Source organism: Tyto alba, unplaced genomic scaffold (genome assembly GCF_018691265.1).
Source record: "Tyto alba isolate M040663 unplaced genomic scaffold, T.alba_DEE_v4.0 Super-Scaffold_26, whole genome shotgun sequence".
NCBI classification, from domain to species: domain Eukaryota; kingdom Metazoa; phylum Chordata; class Aves; order Strigiformes; family Tytonidae; genus Tyto; species Tyto alba.
This window is the reverse complement of record NW_024881300.1, coordinates 2,244,580-2,260,135: the sequence shown is the minus strand read 5'-3', so window position 1 is coordinate 2,260,135 and position 15,556 is coordinate 2,244,580. Positions and strand designations below refer to the sequence as shown.

The following is a 15,556-nucleotide window of genomic DNA, read 5'->3' as shown; positions in this document are numbered from 1 at the left end:
GGAGAGCAGTCTGGCACTTTCCTGGGAGACTGTAACCTCTAGACCACAGCGTATTTATTGATACGCGCAATGCTTTGACATTATTTTCTAACTTGGTGTGCAACACCCTGAACCAGGTTGGGCTAAGTGCGATATGACATCCCTGCAACTGCAGCAGCGAGGTGACAGGGAGATGGCGTTTTCAAGAAGCAGGTGAAAAACTGCTGCCTTAAAAACCCCACACAAGTCAATTCAGGTGCCTGAGTTCACACATCACCACAGGTATCTGCTGTTTGCCCGGACACATGCTGGGAAGCTGCCAGGTCACAGGATTTCGTGGTTGGGACCGGCAGGCACGCGTGGCGCCGCGTGTACCTACCCAGGATATGATGAACTGGCGGGCATACTGGTTGTTGGAGTAAATCCTCTCGCGCAGCAGTGGGATGAAGCCTACCAAGTCAAACTGGTTGCTCTCCGTCACGATGTCCTGCAGAGCCCAAGCAGAGGGCGTGAGGAGGGATGGCCACCACCCCACGCCCACACAACCAGCCCCACCCAGCCTTTTTTTAAGGCATGTGACAGGAAAAAGATGACAAGCAGTTGACGCATGGGTCTGCGGGTCAGGAGGCCTGGGGAGAAGGAATCACGCGGTTTATTCAGGCAACAAGCTAGCAATCCCCTTGGGCAGGGACTAATGCTGAACCGTACCCAGAGGGGGAGGCTCCTGCCTGCTGTGAACCAGCCCGGCTAAACAGGAGGATGGGAGCTTCTCATATTCACGCCTCAGCAGTGCGTTGCACACATGAGCAAGCACCTTTGATGTAACCACGTGTATCAGGGGTGGGAGAGTCCCTTGGCTTTCCTTTAAAGCTCTTCCTACACGCTTGGTGGATTTTGCTGCATGGCTAAGCCTCTCGCACCAGCGTGGTGGAGCTGATCTCCCAGCAGGAAGGTTTGCAGCACACGATGCAGAGACTGCATTAACTGCTGCGATAACGAGGAGTGAGGGCAGGACCTGGCAGGGAGCCACTCACCTCTGAAAAGCAGAAAAGGAACTGGGAAGTCTGCAAGAGTCAAAGCCTGTGGACAGGCAGAACAGGAACGGGAACTGAGCCCCTCCACCCTGAAGCAGCAGCAGAGTAGCTCTGCTTGCATCGCTACTCACTCAGAGAAGAGAGAAAAAGTAGAGGCACAGCGATTCTGCTGCCTGGGACAGGGCTGCAACCCTGCTCGGACTAAAACTTGGCTTCCCCAGACACCTGGCTCCAAAGAGCTGAACGCACACGTGGCACTGTGAAAACCTACCAGCCCCTCAACCCAGCTGCCTGAGATCACCACCAGACCCTCAATCTCAGAGGCTGCTGTTGGCGAGAGAAATAAATGTTTTGACAGTAGCCATATCACTGAGCTGGGATGGCTTTTGTTGCTGCAGCCTCAGGGACTGACGTGTCCTCAGCCAGGACATGCCTGCAGCCTGCACCAAGGATTCACAGCTGGAGAGGGAAAATACCTTGAGAAGCCGATCGAGGAGCTCGGAGCCGCTTTTGACGTTCGGGTCGGGATCAGCAGCCAGCTGTGAACAACAGAAACAGGAGCCATTGCAGCAGTGGCTCCCAGCTCTGCAGCTGAGCTCCCAGCACGCTCACAGGACCACTGCTCTGCTTCGGCATTACATGGACAGACACAGAGAAGCCCCTTTATCTCCAACTCCTCATCAGGATCCAAAAAATTCTTCCGAGAGACTTCCTAAGGGGGATACCGAGCACCCATCACCTCCCCAGCTACGTATGTTTTTATGGACCAGCAGCCCATCTCAAGTGACAAAGAAATACACGTTTCCAGTGAAAAGCTGCAAAGTACAGGCTTTGACCCTACAGACCCCATGAAGCCATAGAGCTGCAGAGGCACCCCGCCTTCCTAATACCACTCAACAAGAAGTGGGAAGATACATCCTGGAGGTGAGGACAGAGAACAAGGTATCGTACAGCGAACTCCAGCACCCACAACATCAGTGGCCAGTGTGCTGCTGCAGAAACTGCTCATTCAGTCCTTCAGACCTGCCTGGGTCAAAGCAAACCAGTTTACTTGGAAAGAAGATCTTGGACAACTTGGTTTGTTTGACCCAGAGAAGATAAGGACTAAAGAACAAGTCTTACTTCTCCAGAGTGGGAAAGAAAAACACGTGGGCATCGAGAGGAAGCTTCTTACCTTGCTGAGGCCATCGAAGAGCACGTTGAAGTGTGGGAGGACGGAGCCCCGGGCCACCTTGACAATGTTGTAGAGGGCCTCGCAAGCGTAGTACCGCAGCCGGCTATCGGCGTCATTGAAACACGTCAGCACCGGCTCAATCAGCTCCTTCAGGTAAAGCCCAGAGTCCTGGTGGACGGGAGGAGACTGGTTAGCTGAGGACCATGCTGTGGGAAGGGATGGGGCGGCCCTGGGACATACTGCAAAAAATTCAGACCCGTGATGGCTTAGTACACCTGTGCTGCACAGGATTTATTAATGAATTTTAAATACTATTATTCAGGTAGTGATGGTCACCTGACCAGGCTGAGAAATTGTTTCAAGGGTGTCTACACCAGCAACTGAAGTGATTACTGCTGCTGTGCTTGCCTGGTTTTGATTCCCAGACACGCGGAGGACGCGTGGGCAGTTATTTACCGTCTGTGCCCAGCACCTTTCAGAGCAAGAGGGGCTGCCTCCTGCCGCACGCTGTTCTTCTCCACTCGAGACCGGTCCACGGAGAAATCCAGCCCTGCTTTCCTCTGCCCTGCAGGCAGGAGATGAGGCAGGTCCCCAGCAAAGCCAGCGGTTGCCAGCCCTTGGGGCAGTCAGCTGTCGGCCGGGATTTATCCCACTCTGCCGGCTGGTTTTGGTGTAAACCCACCCAGGATTCCAGGACCAGGGAGAACGTCTCAAACAGCGACAGATCAAGCCCACCTGCACCTTCAGTTAAGCAAAGAAGCCCTTGGTCTGTTGGGTTACTCTTTGTAACGCCAGGAGCTGGGTAGCGTGGAAGAGCTGGTGATAAAGGCCTCACAAAAAGAAAGACAAGTGGCTGTCCCCAAAGCACCTTCCTGCCCTGTTCTCTCCAGAAACACCAACTCAACCGTGGTCCCAGCTACCAGAAGAGGAGCAGCTACAGCCTGTGCAGCTGCTTATGGACAAGGACCTACAACAGCTGGACACATCTGTTGGACGAAGTGACTGTGGGGCTCTGATTCCTGGGCAAGATTCGCATTGCACGCTGAAGTTTGTCCTCCTGCACCGTGGAAGAGCTACGCTCGGCTCACCCTGACTCCAGCCACAAGCTAATATACTCATTAATGCAGTTGCTCCCCAGCCCAAAAGACTTTTGCTTCAGGATTCACCAGCGCAGCAGGAGTTTCAGTCAAACCTGGAGGTGGAGGCAGGAGGTTGGTTTGTTTTGAAGTTAAAACCCCTACTTTGGGGAAACAGGCTGGCATTTCCTGAGTGTCTAGCAAAGGAGGTGATAAGAAAACCAACAACACATGGACTAGCAGATTAAAGACTCAACTCCAAGTCTAATCAGGGCTCCTCAAGGCCACTACGAGCAAACCCTCCATCCCCCAGAGCCAGCTGTCCCCACGCTGTGCAGGAGGAGGAGGTGGCTTACGTGCCTGGGCTGAGGGCAGAGCAGAGCGATGCTCATCCTGGGGAGGAGGTTTTGCAAAGAGATTCTGCATTTTAACAAGAGGACAAAGACAGGAGCACTGCTCAGAAGCCGCCGGCCACTAGCGTGAAGGCAGTTCATGTAAAAGCCATCAGGCTTCAAAGTATCTGCTCAGACCAGTCGTGACTCTCATTACAATGGGAATAAATGAATTAAAATCTACCTTGTAACTCCTCCAACAGGCACAGCCTGCTCTTCCTGAGCCCTCTGTTTTCTTTGATGTACACCTCGCTGTGGACCAAAACGACCCTTTCCCTTGCAGGTGCTTTCAAAAACCAGCTGCGTGGTTTGACTCAAAAGCCCAACGGAGTCATGAGCCTGCAGAGTCCGTGCTCCCCTTCGTGGGGATCCAGATGCTCTGCAGTAGCCCTGGAGGCAACTTACTGAGCTTGTTTTTGTTAATGAGAGAAATGTTATAAAGACCTTAATTGGGGCAGAAAAGAGCCAGCCTCCCATGCAAATATAACACCTCCAGAGCAGAACTGAGCGATCCACACATTCAGCAAGTAAAACTTCTTTCTAGTCCAACAGAAAGCTGCTAACTCAGGTTGACACCTTACACCGCTTCCTTATTTTGCCACCGTTTGGCCCATACCTTAACCCTGCTTCCCACAGGCTCTGCCCACACTGTCGGAGCCGGTTGAGCTGGGAGTGGGAGGTGGAAGGGCTGCACCTCTTCTCAGCTCCGTTAACACAAATTAGGACCCATCCTGCTGAGTCTAGATCAGCTGCCGGAGACAGAGGATGGACAGATGCACTTAAACCACGCCTAGGGACTGCCAAGATGCAGCCCAGCCCAGAAAGTGCTCCTGTTCCCACAGGATGTGGCTGGGTGTGTTGGGGAAACTCAAACACAGTCCAGGCGTTCTCTGCAATGCAAGCAGGGAGCTGGGGAGCTGCAGGGCCGCTAGCCCGCGTCTCCCCATCACGCTGACCCAGGAGGAGCTGCTGTTCTCCTACTGCAACACATACAAGCCAAAAAAAAAAAAAAAAAAAAAGTACCCACCCATACCTACCTTGCCCAGGGCGATGGAGCAAGCGGCCAGGCCAATGAGTCCCCCTTTCCGGCTGTGGGGGTGCTGGGAGAGCGCAAACTCCTGCGACAGGATCTGGATCACATGTTTGATTTGAGACGTGTTGTTCTGAGCCACAAACTCTCGCACCAGCCTGGGAAAAGAAGAGGAAATCACCCAGAGGGCTTCAGGTTTTGCCCGATAGCTGAGCTCAGGGGTTCAGCGCTCCACGGCCGTCAGAAACAGGGATTTTTTCAGCCACGACAAACACCAGAGAAAGCGGTACCGAAATGGGGAACGCTAAAGGAACCCACAAGTGAAACCTTAGCTCTCCTCTCTTCCCCACTCACATCCAACAGCGGCTCGCTGTTGATGGACTCTCAAGGGCCACCTCACCACGGCTGTGCGCTTGCAGAGAAGAATTCACCAGGTCTTCAAGCACCCTCTCCAACAGGGTGGGTCCTGAGGGTCATTTACCTCCAACACGGCACAAGTCAGCAGCAGAGAACTGCTTGGGATGCACCACGAACACTGGCGGCTCGGTAGGGAATTGCTGCCTGACAGACCAGCGCCTGGTGCCAAAATTTTGGACCCTTCCAGCCAGCCACGCACTGCTTCAGCTGATATTTCATATACTTAAATATACCCTTAAACAGCACAAGCCTTAACAAAAAGCAGACAAGGTTTCCGTATGCGACACCGGCTCCTCCCCAGAAACTTGCTGCTCCTTACCCAGAGATATTTAACGCATCAGCTGCACTGAAACCAAGAGACCTGCAACCCCTTCAAGGTCCCTGGTCGCTCAACTGGCCCTTCAGCCCCAGCTGCCCTGTGGTAGAGCCTCTGGCCAGCCGGGGAGGCCCGGGCAGCTGTGCCGCCAGCTGTGCCGCCAGCTGTGTCAGCAGCTGGAGCATTGGTGGTTCAGTGGTAGAATTCTCGCCTGCCACGCGGGAGGCCCGGGTTCGATTCCCGGCCAATGCAGTCCTGTTTTTCCCCTTTTTTTTTTTTCTTTTGACTTCTAGCCGGAACGTGGACCCAGGCCTCTCAGAATCTCAGCCTAAATAAGGATTGTTACCTTAATCTACAATGAAGGTGCAAAAGCTTTCACTGCCTAACTCCATACAGGGAGGTTTTGGCGCTATATTGAACCTCACGCTGCCCTCTTCCAGATGGGTGCCACCTGCCAGTCACCCACTTTATAATCCAGGAAAATCATTATAGAAGATGTTTATAAACATCTTTACCCAAAATGATTAACAGCAGCTCTGTTCTCACCTACTCTGAGCAAAGTGACCAGGAGGGCGAGGGAGGGGATTCTCCCCCTCTGCTCTGCTCTGGGGAGACCCCCCTGCAGTGCTGGGGCCAGCTCGGGGGCCCCCAACAGCAGAAGGACACGGAGCTGCTCCAGCGGGGCCAGAGGAGGCCACGAAGATGCTGGGGGGGCTGGAGCAGCATCCCTGGGAGGTCAGGCTGAGAGAGTTGGGGGGGTTCAGCCTGGAGAAGAAAAGGCTCCGGGGAGACCTTCGAGCGGCCTCCCAGGGCTTAAAGGGGGGGCAGGAAAGGTGGGGAGGGACCCTTTATAGGGGGGGTGGGGATAGGATGAAGGGTAATGGTTTTACACTGCCAGAGGGCAGATTTAGATAAGATCTAAGGCAGAAATTCTTCCCTGTGTGGGTGGCGAGGCCCTGGCCCAGGGTGCCCAGAGCAGCTGTGGCTGCCCCCTCCCTGGAAGGGTTCAAGGCCAGGTTGGACGGGGCTGGGAGCACCCTGGGCTGGGGGAAGGGGGCCCTGCCCAGGGCAGGGGGATTGGAACCAGACGGTCTTTAGAGTCTCTTCTACACCAACCCATTCTGTGAAAGCAGCTTCCCCCTTTCTCCCCGGGGGGCACCACGCAGCCCTGCCTCCATCTCCCCACTCAGAAGCCAAGTTCTCCAACAGTTCCAGCCCGACCTGCTCTCACAAACTGCTGCTTTAGGGCAAAGGGCTCCATCTCCAGTCCCACCCCAGCAGCAGGTGGAACACACTGAGCTCGAGCAGCGCAGACCACTGGGGTAACCCTTCTACAGCCGAGATTTAACAGACGGAGCTTTGTTTGGACAGGAAAAACGTTACCGACTTCCTTCAAGAGTTTAAGGGGCTTGAGATTTAACCGACGAGGCAAAAGGCAGGGAGAAGCAATGTGCAGCATCAGAGAGTCTGCAAGCAGCAGGAGCTGCTCCCACGTTACCAGCCAGAGAGAGAGGGAGAGCCCCCCCCTCACTCAATGCCACAGACACTGGGAGATGCTGCTGGTGCCATTCTGTGATGGGTTTCAGCTGATTTAAACCTGTGTATCTGCAGAAAGGGGTGGCCCTTGCCTTCCTCCTCCTATCCCAATTGGGTTTCCAGCTCCATCAGCTGAACTGTCTGACCCCAAATCAGGCTTTGGTTGGTATAAGCCAACCACAAAACCCTAATCCTGGGGCAGAATAAGTCAGAGCAGAGCTGCTTGGGTAAGACAAGGAGCAACACCCCTCACAGGGGCAGCAAAGGGGCAGTTACTGAGGTATCCCAAAGGCTGGAGTTACGAGGAGCATGCTTTACATCTGCTGCAACTCACCCTTAAGAAACTATAAGGAAGAGAGAAAATAAGGAAACACACAGAACAGAAGGGGCTGCCTGGGTTGGGTTTGTACCTGAGCAAAAAACCCTGTCCCAAGAGCCGTCTGCATGCTCCCTCCCACGCCAGACCTTCCGCGTTCGAGGCACGCAGTTCCCACCCCACATCCCTCCCGTGTCTCTCCCCCCCCCCCCCCCCAAACCCTCAGCAGAGCGGCTCCATCCCCCACGTCACCAGCTGGCTGCTCCCCTCGCAGGGTCACCACAGCCACCTCTCTCACCCCAAAACTCACCCTCTGGGCTCGGCTCCTGCGCTGGGCTGGCCCCTGAGGAGATGCCTCGGGTCTCCTCCCCGAGCTGAGCTCTCGGGCAGTGCCCGGGGAGGACACGGTGCTTCCCAGGCCAAGCCGTGGAGCAGAGCAGAGCGAAACACCCCGACCAGCGCAGCGAGAGCGAGGAGACACACGGGGAACACGGATGGGCAACACTAGAGGGGGCACGGCCATGCTGGCAGACGCCTGCAACCCTTTGCTTAGTGCGTTCCGAGAGGAAGGCCCGAGCTCTCGGCGAAACAGCAGCGATGCAGGAAGAACTAAAAGGCAGCACCCAAGGGCTGGGGGTGACAGCAGGAGCCTCCCGCCTCTGCAACCGGGACCGAGCGCGGGGGGGGAGCTTGGGGAGACCTCGGGGGAGAAGTGGGACGGCACCGCGAGGTGATGAACCCTCGCTGACGGGAGATGGGGCCGGAGAGCGAGCACCGCGCTGCCGACGAGGTTCTAGTCACGCCACTCGTGCTCACCGGCCCCGGGGGGACCCGCCGGCAGCCCCCCGCCCTGACACACGCACCCCGAACCGGCGGGTCCCCGCTTGTGCCCAGGCGCTGGCAGATAAACCCGGGTGGCCGGTGACACGGGGAGCCGCTGGCAGGGCCACCGCGCCACCCGAGTCCCCGCCCTGCAGCCCCCCGGGGGCGACCCCTTCCCCCGGACCCTCTGGGTGCTCCGGGGGGAGCGACCCCCCCGAAGCCCTCAGCTCCCACCGGCGAGACGGGCCGGTTCCCTCCCGCCGCCAGCTCCACGGTGCGCGGCGGGACCCCCCCGAGCATCCGCAACACCCCCAGCCCCCTCCCCTCCGCCGCGGGGCAGCCCGCACCGGAACCTCCCCCGTCCTCCTCCCGGTTCCCGGCAGCTCCCGCCCTTCCCGCCGCTCACTTCTCGATCTCGAGGGCTGCCACCTTCCTCTTCTCGTAGAGTTTGTCGTTCAGCGCCCGCACCACGCTGGGCGCCAGCGGCGCCAGGTCCCGCTCGGCGTTCATGGCCCCGCCGCCGCCCCCGGCCCCGCCGCCGCCGGCGGCCACGTGACCGCGGGCCGGGCCGCCCACGTGACGCCTCAGCCGCAGAGCACCCCCGCGCGGCGCGGAGGCCTCCTGCTGCCGCCTCAGCGCCGGCTCCAGCGGGCGCGCTGGGTTTATCCCAAACCGGGGCGGGTTTATCCCAAACCGGGGCGGGTTTATCCCAAACCGGGCGGGTTTATTCCAAACCGGGTGGCTTTAGTCCAAACCAGGTGGATTCAGTCCAAATGGGGCGAGTTTAGTCCAAACGGGGTAGGTTTATCCTAAATGGAATGGGTTTAGTCCAAACCAGGCAGGTTTAGTCCAAACCAGGTGGGTTTATCCTAAACTGGGCAGGTTTAGTCCAAACCAGGCAGGTTTATCCTAAATGGAATGAGTTTAGTCCAAAGCGGGCGGGTTTAGTCCAAACCAGGTGGGTTTATCCTAAACTGGGCAGGTTTAGTCCAAACCAAGTGGGTTTATCCTAAATGGAATGAGTTTAGTCCAAAGCGGGCAGGTTTAGTCCAAACCAGGTGGGTTTATCCTAAACTGGGCAGGTTTAGTCCAAACCAGGCGGGTTTATCCTAAATGGAATGAGTTTAGTCCAAAGCGGGCAGGTTTAGTCCAAACCAAGCGGGTTTATCCTAAATGGAATGAGTTTAGTCCAAAGCGGGTGGCTTTAGTCCAAACCGGGTGGGTTTATCCTAAACTGGGCAGGGCTTATTCCAAACTGGGTGGTTTTAGTCCAAACCGAGCGGGTTTATCCTAAATCAAGCAGGTTTATTCCAAACTGTGTGGCTTTAGTCCAAACCGAGCGGGTTTAGTCCAAACCGAGTGGGGTTAGTCCAAACTGGGCAGGTTTATCCTAAACCCATCAGGTTTATTACGAACCAGACAGGTTTAGTCCAAGCCCAGCACCAAGCGGTCAGTGTCCCCTCAGCTCACGGGTGAACCCCCACCACGGGGGAGGGTTCCCCGGGGGTTCCCGGGTCACTTGTGGGGGGGGAGGCCCTGCAGGTAGTAGACCCAGGACACATCCCCCGCCTTGGGGCAGGAGACCACCATCTTGCTGGTGATGGGGGGCCTGCTGGGGGCCAGGCCACCCTCAAAGGAGACGGTGAGGAAGGTGGTCTTCTTGGGGCGCAAGCTCTTGGGGGCCCTGACGATGAAGGCCGGGTGCTCCGTCCTGTACTGGAAGGCCATGGACTGCAGGAAGATGTTCTTGAAGGGGATGGAGGTGGTGCCGCCCGCCTTGATGGGGAAGGGGCCCTGGGGCTTAGGCGGGAGCGCGAGGCCGAAGAGGGGGATGCTATATTCCCCTGAGAGCGAGGAGGAGAGCTGCAGGGTGGCCTTGGCTTCGCCCAGCTGGCAGGGCTCAAAGGTCACCTCCACGCTCACCTCCGAGCCCCCCGAGCCGGCGGGGGCCACCGTGATGGTTTTCTCCGTCTGGAAGTCGGCGCAGTTGGTCTGCACAGGGGAGAGAAGAGACCGTGGTTGGGGGTGGGTCACAAAAGCAGAGCAGGGAGAAACCGAGGGTCCGCACCATCACGTCGGCCAGGGCTCCCTTGGCTGTCACTGCACCTCTCCCCCCCCCCCCCACCCCATACCCCCGGTGAGTGCCCATGATGAACGGTCATTGGGACTGTCCAAACCTGCCCAGCAGGGACAACCCTGCACCCAAACTCTGGGAAACCTTAAACCCCAGCCCTGGCAGTAACGTGGAAGTCCGTACACCACGGGACCTGCAAGAGCAGCTCCAACAAGGGCAGCAGAGAACATCTACGAGTGAAGACAGTCGAGCTGGGGACAAGCCCAGCACTGGTGGGAAGGTGCCTGGGCTCACATGGCCACCCCGACTACGCCAGGTCAAGCTAGAAGGGCAGGAGCCCTTGACGGAGAGGGCTGATGCTGGCCAGATGAGCTGGCCCCCAGCAAGAGCTCAGGGCAGGCTGGGGTCACCTGGAGGATGTAGTCAGTCTTCTGCCGGGCGTAATTAATTATTTTGGTGGTGATGGTTTGACTAGAGCCCAGCGTGGTACAGAAGTAGAGGGGCTTCTCCGGCTGGCTCACGGTGGCTTTCAGGTGCAGGTGGTAGTAGCAAGAGCCCAAGTCGCTGCTCTGGAGCACCAGGCGCCCGGTGCTCTCACCCACTTTCAGGGGCTGATACTCAAAGACAAGATCGGCCTGGGGGGAGTAAAGGGAAAAGCCACTGGGTCAGGCAGAGATGAGAAAGGTAGAGCCTGGGATGGGGGAAGCTGGAGGGCAGCTCAGCACCCCCCCTCGCTCCAGCTCCCTCTCTCTGGGGCATAGCCTTGCTGCATCTGAGGGACAGTACACTCGGGGGACCGTCCCCAACAGCTGAGAGCCCTCCAGAAGCTATCCCAGAAGTTTCTCACCCTAAAACGCCCCTATACTCCCCCAGGGTACAAGACACCCATCGATCCAGGCTGCAAACCCCCCGCCAGTGAGGCGAGGCGTGCCCTGCAGCCACTCCAAGCTGAAAATACCCACACTAAGTAAAGAGCCTGTGGCACAAGGACCTGCCACGTGAGGCTTGACGGGAACGTATCACAAGGGGTAGCATGGCAGACTCCACCAGCGCGGAGCGATTCCCACCAGGGATATTCTCACACTCCGCTTCCCTGCCAGGTCATTAGCAGGTGGGAGCTGTCACCCTTGGCGAGAAGCCCCAGATGGTTCACGTAGGGCATCACCCTTCAAGAGCACTCCCAGAAAGGCTGCAGGGAGAGGAGAGTGTGAAGGATGAGCTTTGCTCCTACCTCCGACTGCGCAGAAACAGTGAAATGTGGGGGAACATTGACGTCGGGCACTTTGCAACCCACGGCAAACGTCACCGGGACAGGCAGAGGGTTGTGCACCTTGACAGTGCAAGACGCTCTCTGCCGAACAGCGGTGGTCACTTCAACAGTGCTGATGGGTCCTGAAGCGGTGGCCTTGAAAGTCATCAGGTAGAACAAGTACTCCTTGGTCACCTCGTTGAGGAAGGTCACCTGAATCAGAGGAAAAGGGAAGCGCTGCTCATTCTGCACATAAAAACTTCCAAGAATGGCCGTAAGCAGCCACCGAGGAAGAGTGCAAGGCTGGGGAAAGCACGTGCGGTGTTTTTACTTGATACTCTCCTGACTGGCCATTGCTTCCAGCTCACCAATGACCTGACCCACCTGTGCTTATGGACACGTGAGTGGGGGGTGTGGAGAGAGGGATGCCTGCCGTTCAGTACCCACCTAGGACACCTACAATCCCACCAGTGGGCACGTGGAGGTATGAAAACAGGCGTGTAGCTTCTCAGTGAGCCAAGCTTGAAGAGCCCCACATCCCTGTGTCCACATTTACCGTTGCGTTAAAGACTCCTTCCTTGTAGGAGAGGAAGGTGAGCTGGTAGTCCTTCTTGGAAGAGCCCGGCACATCAATGTATTCCAACCCCTGCAGCACAGATCTGCTTTGCAGTTTTTCGGGTTTGGCTATGTTCAACACCACAAAGAACCTGTGGGTGAGAAGGATGCAGTGAAGGTCAACAAGACTCCCATAGGATACCCATCGTGTCGGGGTACGACACAGCCCCTCTCCTCCTCAATGCCCCAGAGGGAGCCAGCTCTCACCCACCTTGGAGGAAAGCCCTCCGGGGTGGGTCTGCATAGGCAGAATGGGAATAGTGGGATCTCGGACACCTATGGCCAGAAATGGCCAAGGAGAGTGCAAAGCTTGCAGGAAGGAGCTTCCAGGCAGTGGGAATTCCAGGCAGGGATTGCTGATGGGATGAGACTTCCCAGGCCGGACTCACCTTTGTGGTCTGTTCAGCCAGTTGGAGACAGGGATGAGCTCAGTGTAGGGAGTCCTACACGGCACCTGCCGGAAAATGGTCCCTGAACATTTTGGGGCCTCAGCAGTCCCTTGCAGGAGGTAGTACAAGCCTGTCCCATTTGGCAGTGGGAAGTAGATGGAGCCCTAGAGACAAGAAATAGGATACATGAGCTCTCCTGCTCTCTCTCCAGACCAGTTACTGGCTCTTGAGCACACCTGGACAGTCCCATGTCTCAGGCTGGCACCTGAGCAGCTTTGAGCAGGCTCAACTAGCAGAGCTGTGATCACAAGCCCTGCGTCCTGTGCCGGTGGAGGTGGCAATGACATACCAGCTCGTGCTGGCACAGCCACGGGACACAGAGGCAGCACGTCTGGGCAAGGCAAGGAAACCCTGGCTCTGCAGCAGAGCTGGTCTGACCATCCTAACAGCCCTTTCCTTGCCTTATTAGCCTGGGCACATCAGCTGCCAGCCCTGTGCTTGTGCAGGGACAGCTGTGGTAAAGGGGTGGCAGTCCCTGCTAAGCTTGACTGCCCCAGCATTATTGCCAAGACAGCAGCCTGTAAGCTAGCACGATGAGGTCCCACCAGCCAGGGTGGGCCATGGAAAGTTCATATCCAGTACTCCTCTCGGGTGCCAGTGGCTCACAGCCACCTGCCCTGTGGCATCTCCTCTGCCTCCAGAGCAGCTGAAAACTGCAGGACTCTTCATGCAGGGCTGAACGTTAAGGAGATACTGAGCACATGCAACCCTGCAGGGCACAGACCTGCTGAGCACCCTGGAGACGGAGCCCAGAATTCTCTAACCTCTACTCAGGCCTAAATTCTGGCATGGTATAAGGTCAGCTGGAGCGGGACAAGGACCCCAGCAGCTCCCGTGCCCCAGAGCCACTCTGAACTGACCTCCTTGATTTAAGAGCTTGTCTCTGGTCTGTCTCAGAAAATGCTGCCCATGGAAACAGAGGAGCCAATCACCCCCATCTGCCCAGCTTGAGACCCGCAGGAAGGGCTCTTCCCAAAGCTCCTGTATTACTGAAGGTGATGTCAGGAGAGATCTCGGTGTTGTTTCTCACCTTCCTGCTCATGGCCAGGGAGGGCACTGAGAAATGGCAGGGCAGCTTCTCTCCTCTTGTTCCCTGCGTGCTGCAAAAGGACCCCAGCAGGGCAGCACTGGCAGAAGTGGCCATGCCCAGGGTGTGGGGAGCCTCCGTAGCCCACAGGGCTGATCATGAGGGTCTTTGAGCTCCCCTGGGCTGCACATCCAGGGACCAGGAGCTGCCCAAAACAAACTTCATTTCCTGGACTGTCAGACAACTTGGCTTTTTAGGTTAGCTGCTCCAATACATTTAGTGCTCAGTCCAGACTTCTCACCTGAACTGTTTTTACAACTGGCCTGTAACCACCAAGAAACCCAGCTTCCAACATAGGATCACAGGGTAATTTCCATTCCTAGGGGACCTCTGAAGGCCATCTCGTACAGCCTCCTGCCCCAAGCAGGGCGAGCTATGAGGGTCATGCTGTGAGGGTCAGTGTGCTGGCACAGCTCACGTACCTGATGATTCTTGTTCTCAGAGCTCATGGTTAGGGGTTCATAAGTGAGCGTGTAGGGCTTGTTTTGCTGATTGGCCTCTAGATGGAAAAATTCAGACCCTTTCCAGTGTTCCCCCTCAATGACAGGTTGCACGGTCCAGTCCTCGCTGCTCGGGTTGGACAGGAGGATGGTCTGGCTGTGCTTCTCGCGCACGACGCACGTGAAAGTCAGTGTCTGCAACAGAGGAGCACAGAGGCTGCTCGGTCATAGCGAGGAACCCTTTCCCCTCAGGCTCTGACTAGCTCTCTGCACAGGGAGCAGCTTTTCCTTGACATATGCAAAATTTCCATTGGAGCCATAGTTTTTGGTGTAAATCAAGTTGTTGGTTCTTAGAGGAGGGAGAGGAACGAGTTTTTGGTGAAGGGGGCTGTCGCCTCCCAAAGAGGGGAGAATAAAAATTGGAAGACCTGGAAGGATCACTCTCCTGTGCAAGGACAAGACCTGCAGCCTCACAGCCCCTTCGTGGGCAGGCTGAAGAACAGCTCTGGGCTCTCTTTTGGGAGCAAGAGCCAACACTCAAAGCGCTGCACCCTCCTGCAAGGCCTGTGAGGGCCAGGAGTCCTCCACGCTGCATCCCTGCGCCCCAGGAGCTGGCTGCAGGTGCCTTGCCCACTCCCGCTGCTGAATGCCCTCCCCTGCCCCGACGGGGAGCAGAAGTGTGGTTGCAGGTGCAATATTGTGGCTACAGCTGGGTGACCCTGTGCGGGGGGGTCTCAGGAGAGCCCTGCAGGGTGTCCCTGCAGCAAGGGTGCTGCAGTGCAGAGCTGGGACAGCTGCGGCGCTCGCTGGAGGATCGGCACCTTTCACGGGGGAGGAAGGCAATGAACAGGGCTTAGAGATTTTGGGAATCCTGCCCAGGGGTTTTCTCAGCAATTCAGGAGACCCAGGCAGGATGACAAGCAGGAGTAACTCTATGCACGTAAGTGTCCTACAGTCCCAGCCCTGGGAGAGATGCGGTGCAAATGGTGCGGGAAGATGGGAACCCACCCTGTCTCTGCTCCGGTTACCTCTTTGGTCACAGGGGTCTCCATGCAGCATCCCTCCAGTGTCAGCTGGAGCGGCTCACTGCCCTCGATGAAGCACTGCAGGCCCTCGTACTGGATAGCATGGCTCAGCTCAGTGGGGCGGAAGGTCACAACGAAGGGGACATCCATTCCTGGGGAGATGTAACCCTTCGTGGGGCTGATGGAGAAATCCGGCTTGAAGCTCTTGACGTCCCACTTAAACCTCGCCGAGGAAAGAACAAGGACAGAAAGGAAGATTAGCAACCAGGAGGTTGTGAATGCAGCGTGCTGTTTCTAATCCTCTCGTGGGCTTTTCCACAGGATCTCAGGCATGGTGCTGAGCCACCTGGCACTAAGCCTTCAGGTTGGGCAGAACTCAGCTGCACCCATCCATAAACAAGCTTTTGGTTGTATTCCTTGCTGACTTCCAGGACCTGACTGCACAGCCTTGGCTGCACAACTCTCCCCTGGGATGGAAAAGCAGAGGGGAACTATCTGGGCAAGCTACAGCTCCATCCAACCCTC

General features: G+C 56.8%; 2 protein-coding genes and 1 non-coding gene across 4 annotated transcripts in view; 1 reads left to right on the top strand and 2 right to left on the bottom strand.

Moving 5' to 3' along the window:
• Positions 1–8,649, bottom strand: part of VAC14 (VAC14 component of PIKFYVE complex) — a 64,195-nt gene extending 55,546 nt beyond the window's left edge. The window contains exons 1-5 of one of the 2 annotated variants that reach the window (XR_006165732.1): positions 8,499–8,647; positions 4,693–4,843; positions 2,188–2,355; positions 1,490–1,552; positions 359–466 (exon numbers count right to left, since the gene is read on the bottom strand). Coding sequence is in view for 1 of the 2 variants with exons in the window: in XM_042797497.1 (XP_042653431.1) it covers positions 359–466; positions 1,490–1,552; positions 2,188–2,355; positions 4,693–4,843; positions 8,499–8,602 (594 nt within the window). In the remaining variant the exon portion in view is untranslated. Of the gene's footprint in view, positions 1–358; positions 467–1,489; positions 1,553–2,187; positions 2,356–4,692; positions 4,844–8,498 lie in introns of both variants that reach the window. The other variant, XM_042797497.1, reaches the window with a different exon arrangement.
• TRNAG-GCC lies at positions 5,600–5,670 on the top strand. Its single transcript has one exon. It is a non-coding gene; the product is annotated as a tRNA-Gly (tRNA).
• Positions 8,650–9,376: 727 nt separating the features above from the next.
• Positions 9,377–15,556, bottom strand: part of HYDIN (HYDIN axonemal central pair apparatus protein) — a 156,331-nt gene continuing 150,151 nt past the window's right edge. The window contains 7 exon segments of the mRNA XM_042797769.1: positions 9,377–10,084; positions 10,577–10,801; positions 11,398–11,628; positions 11,972–12,122; positions 12,420–12,583; positions 13,989–14,201; positions 15,035–15,254. Coding sequence (XP_042653703.1) covers positions 9,608–10,084; positions 10,577–10,801; positions 11,398–11,628; positions 11,972–12,122; positions 12,420–12,583; positions 13,989–14,201; positions 15,035–15,254 — 1,681 coding nt within the window. The 3' untranslated portion in view covers positions 9,377–9,607.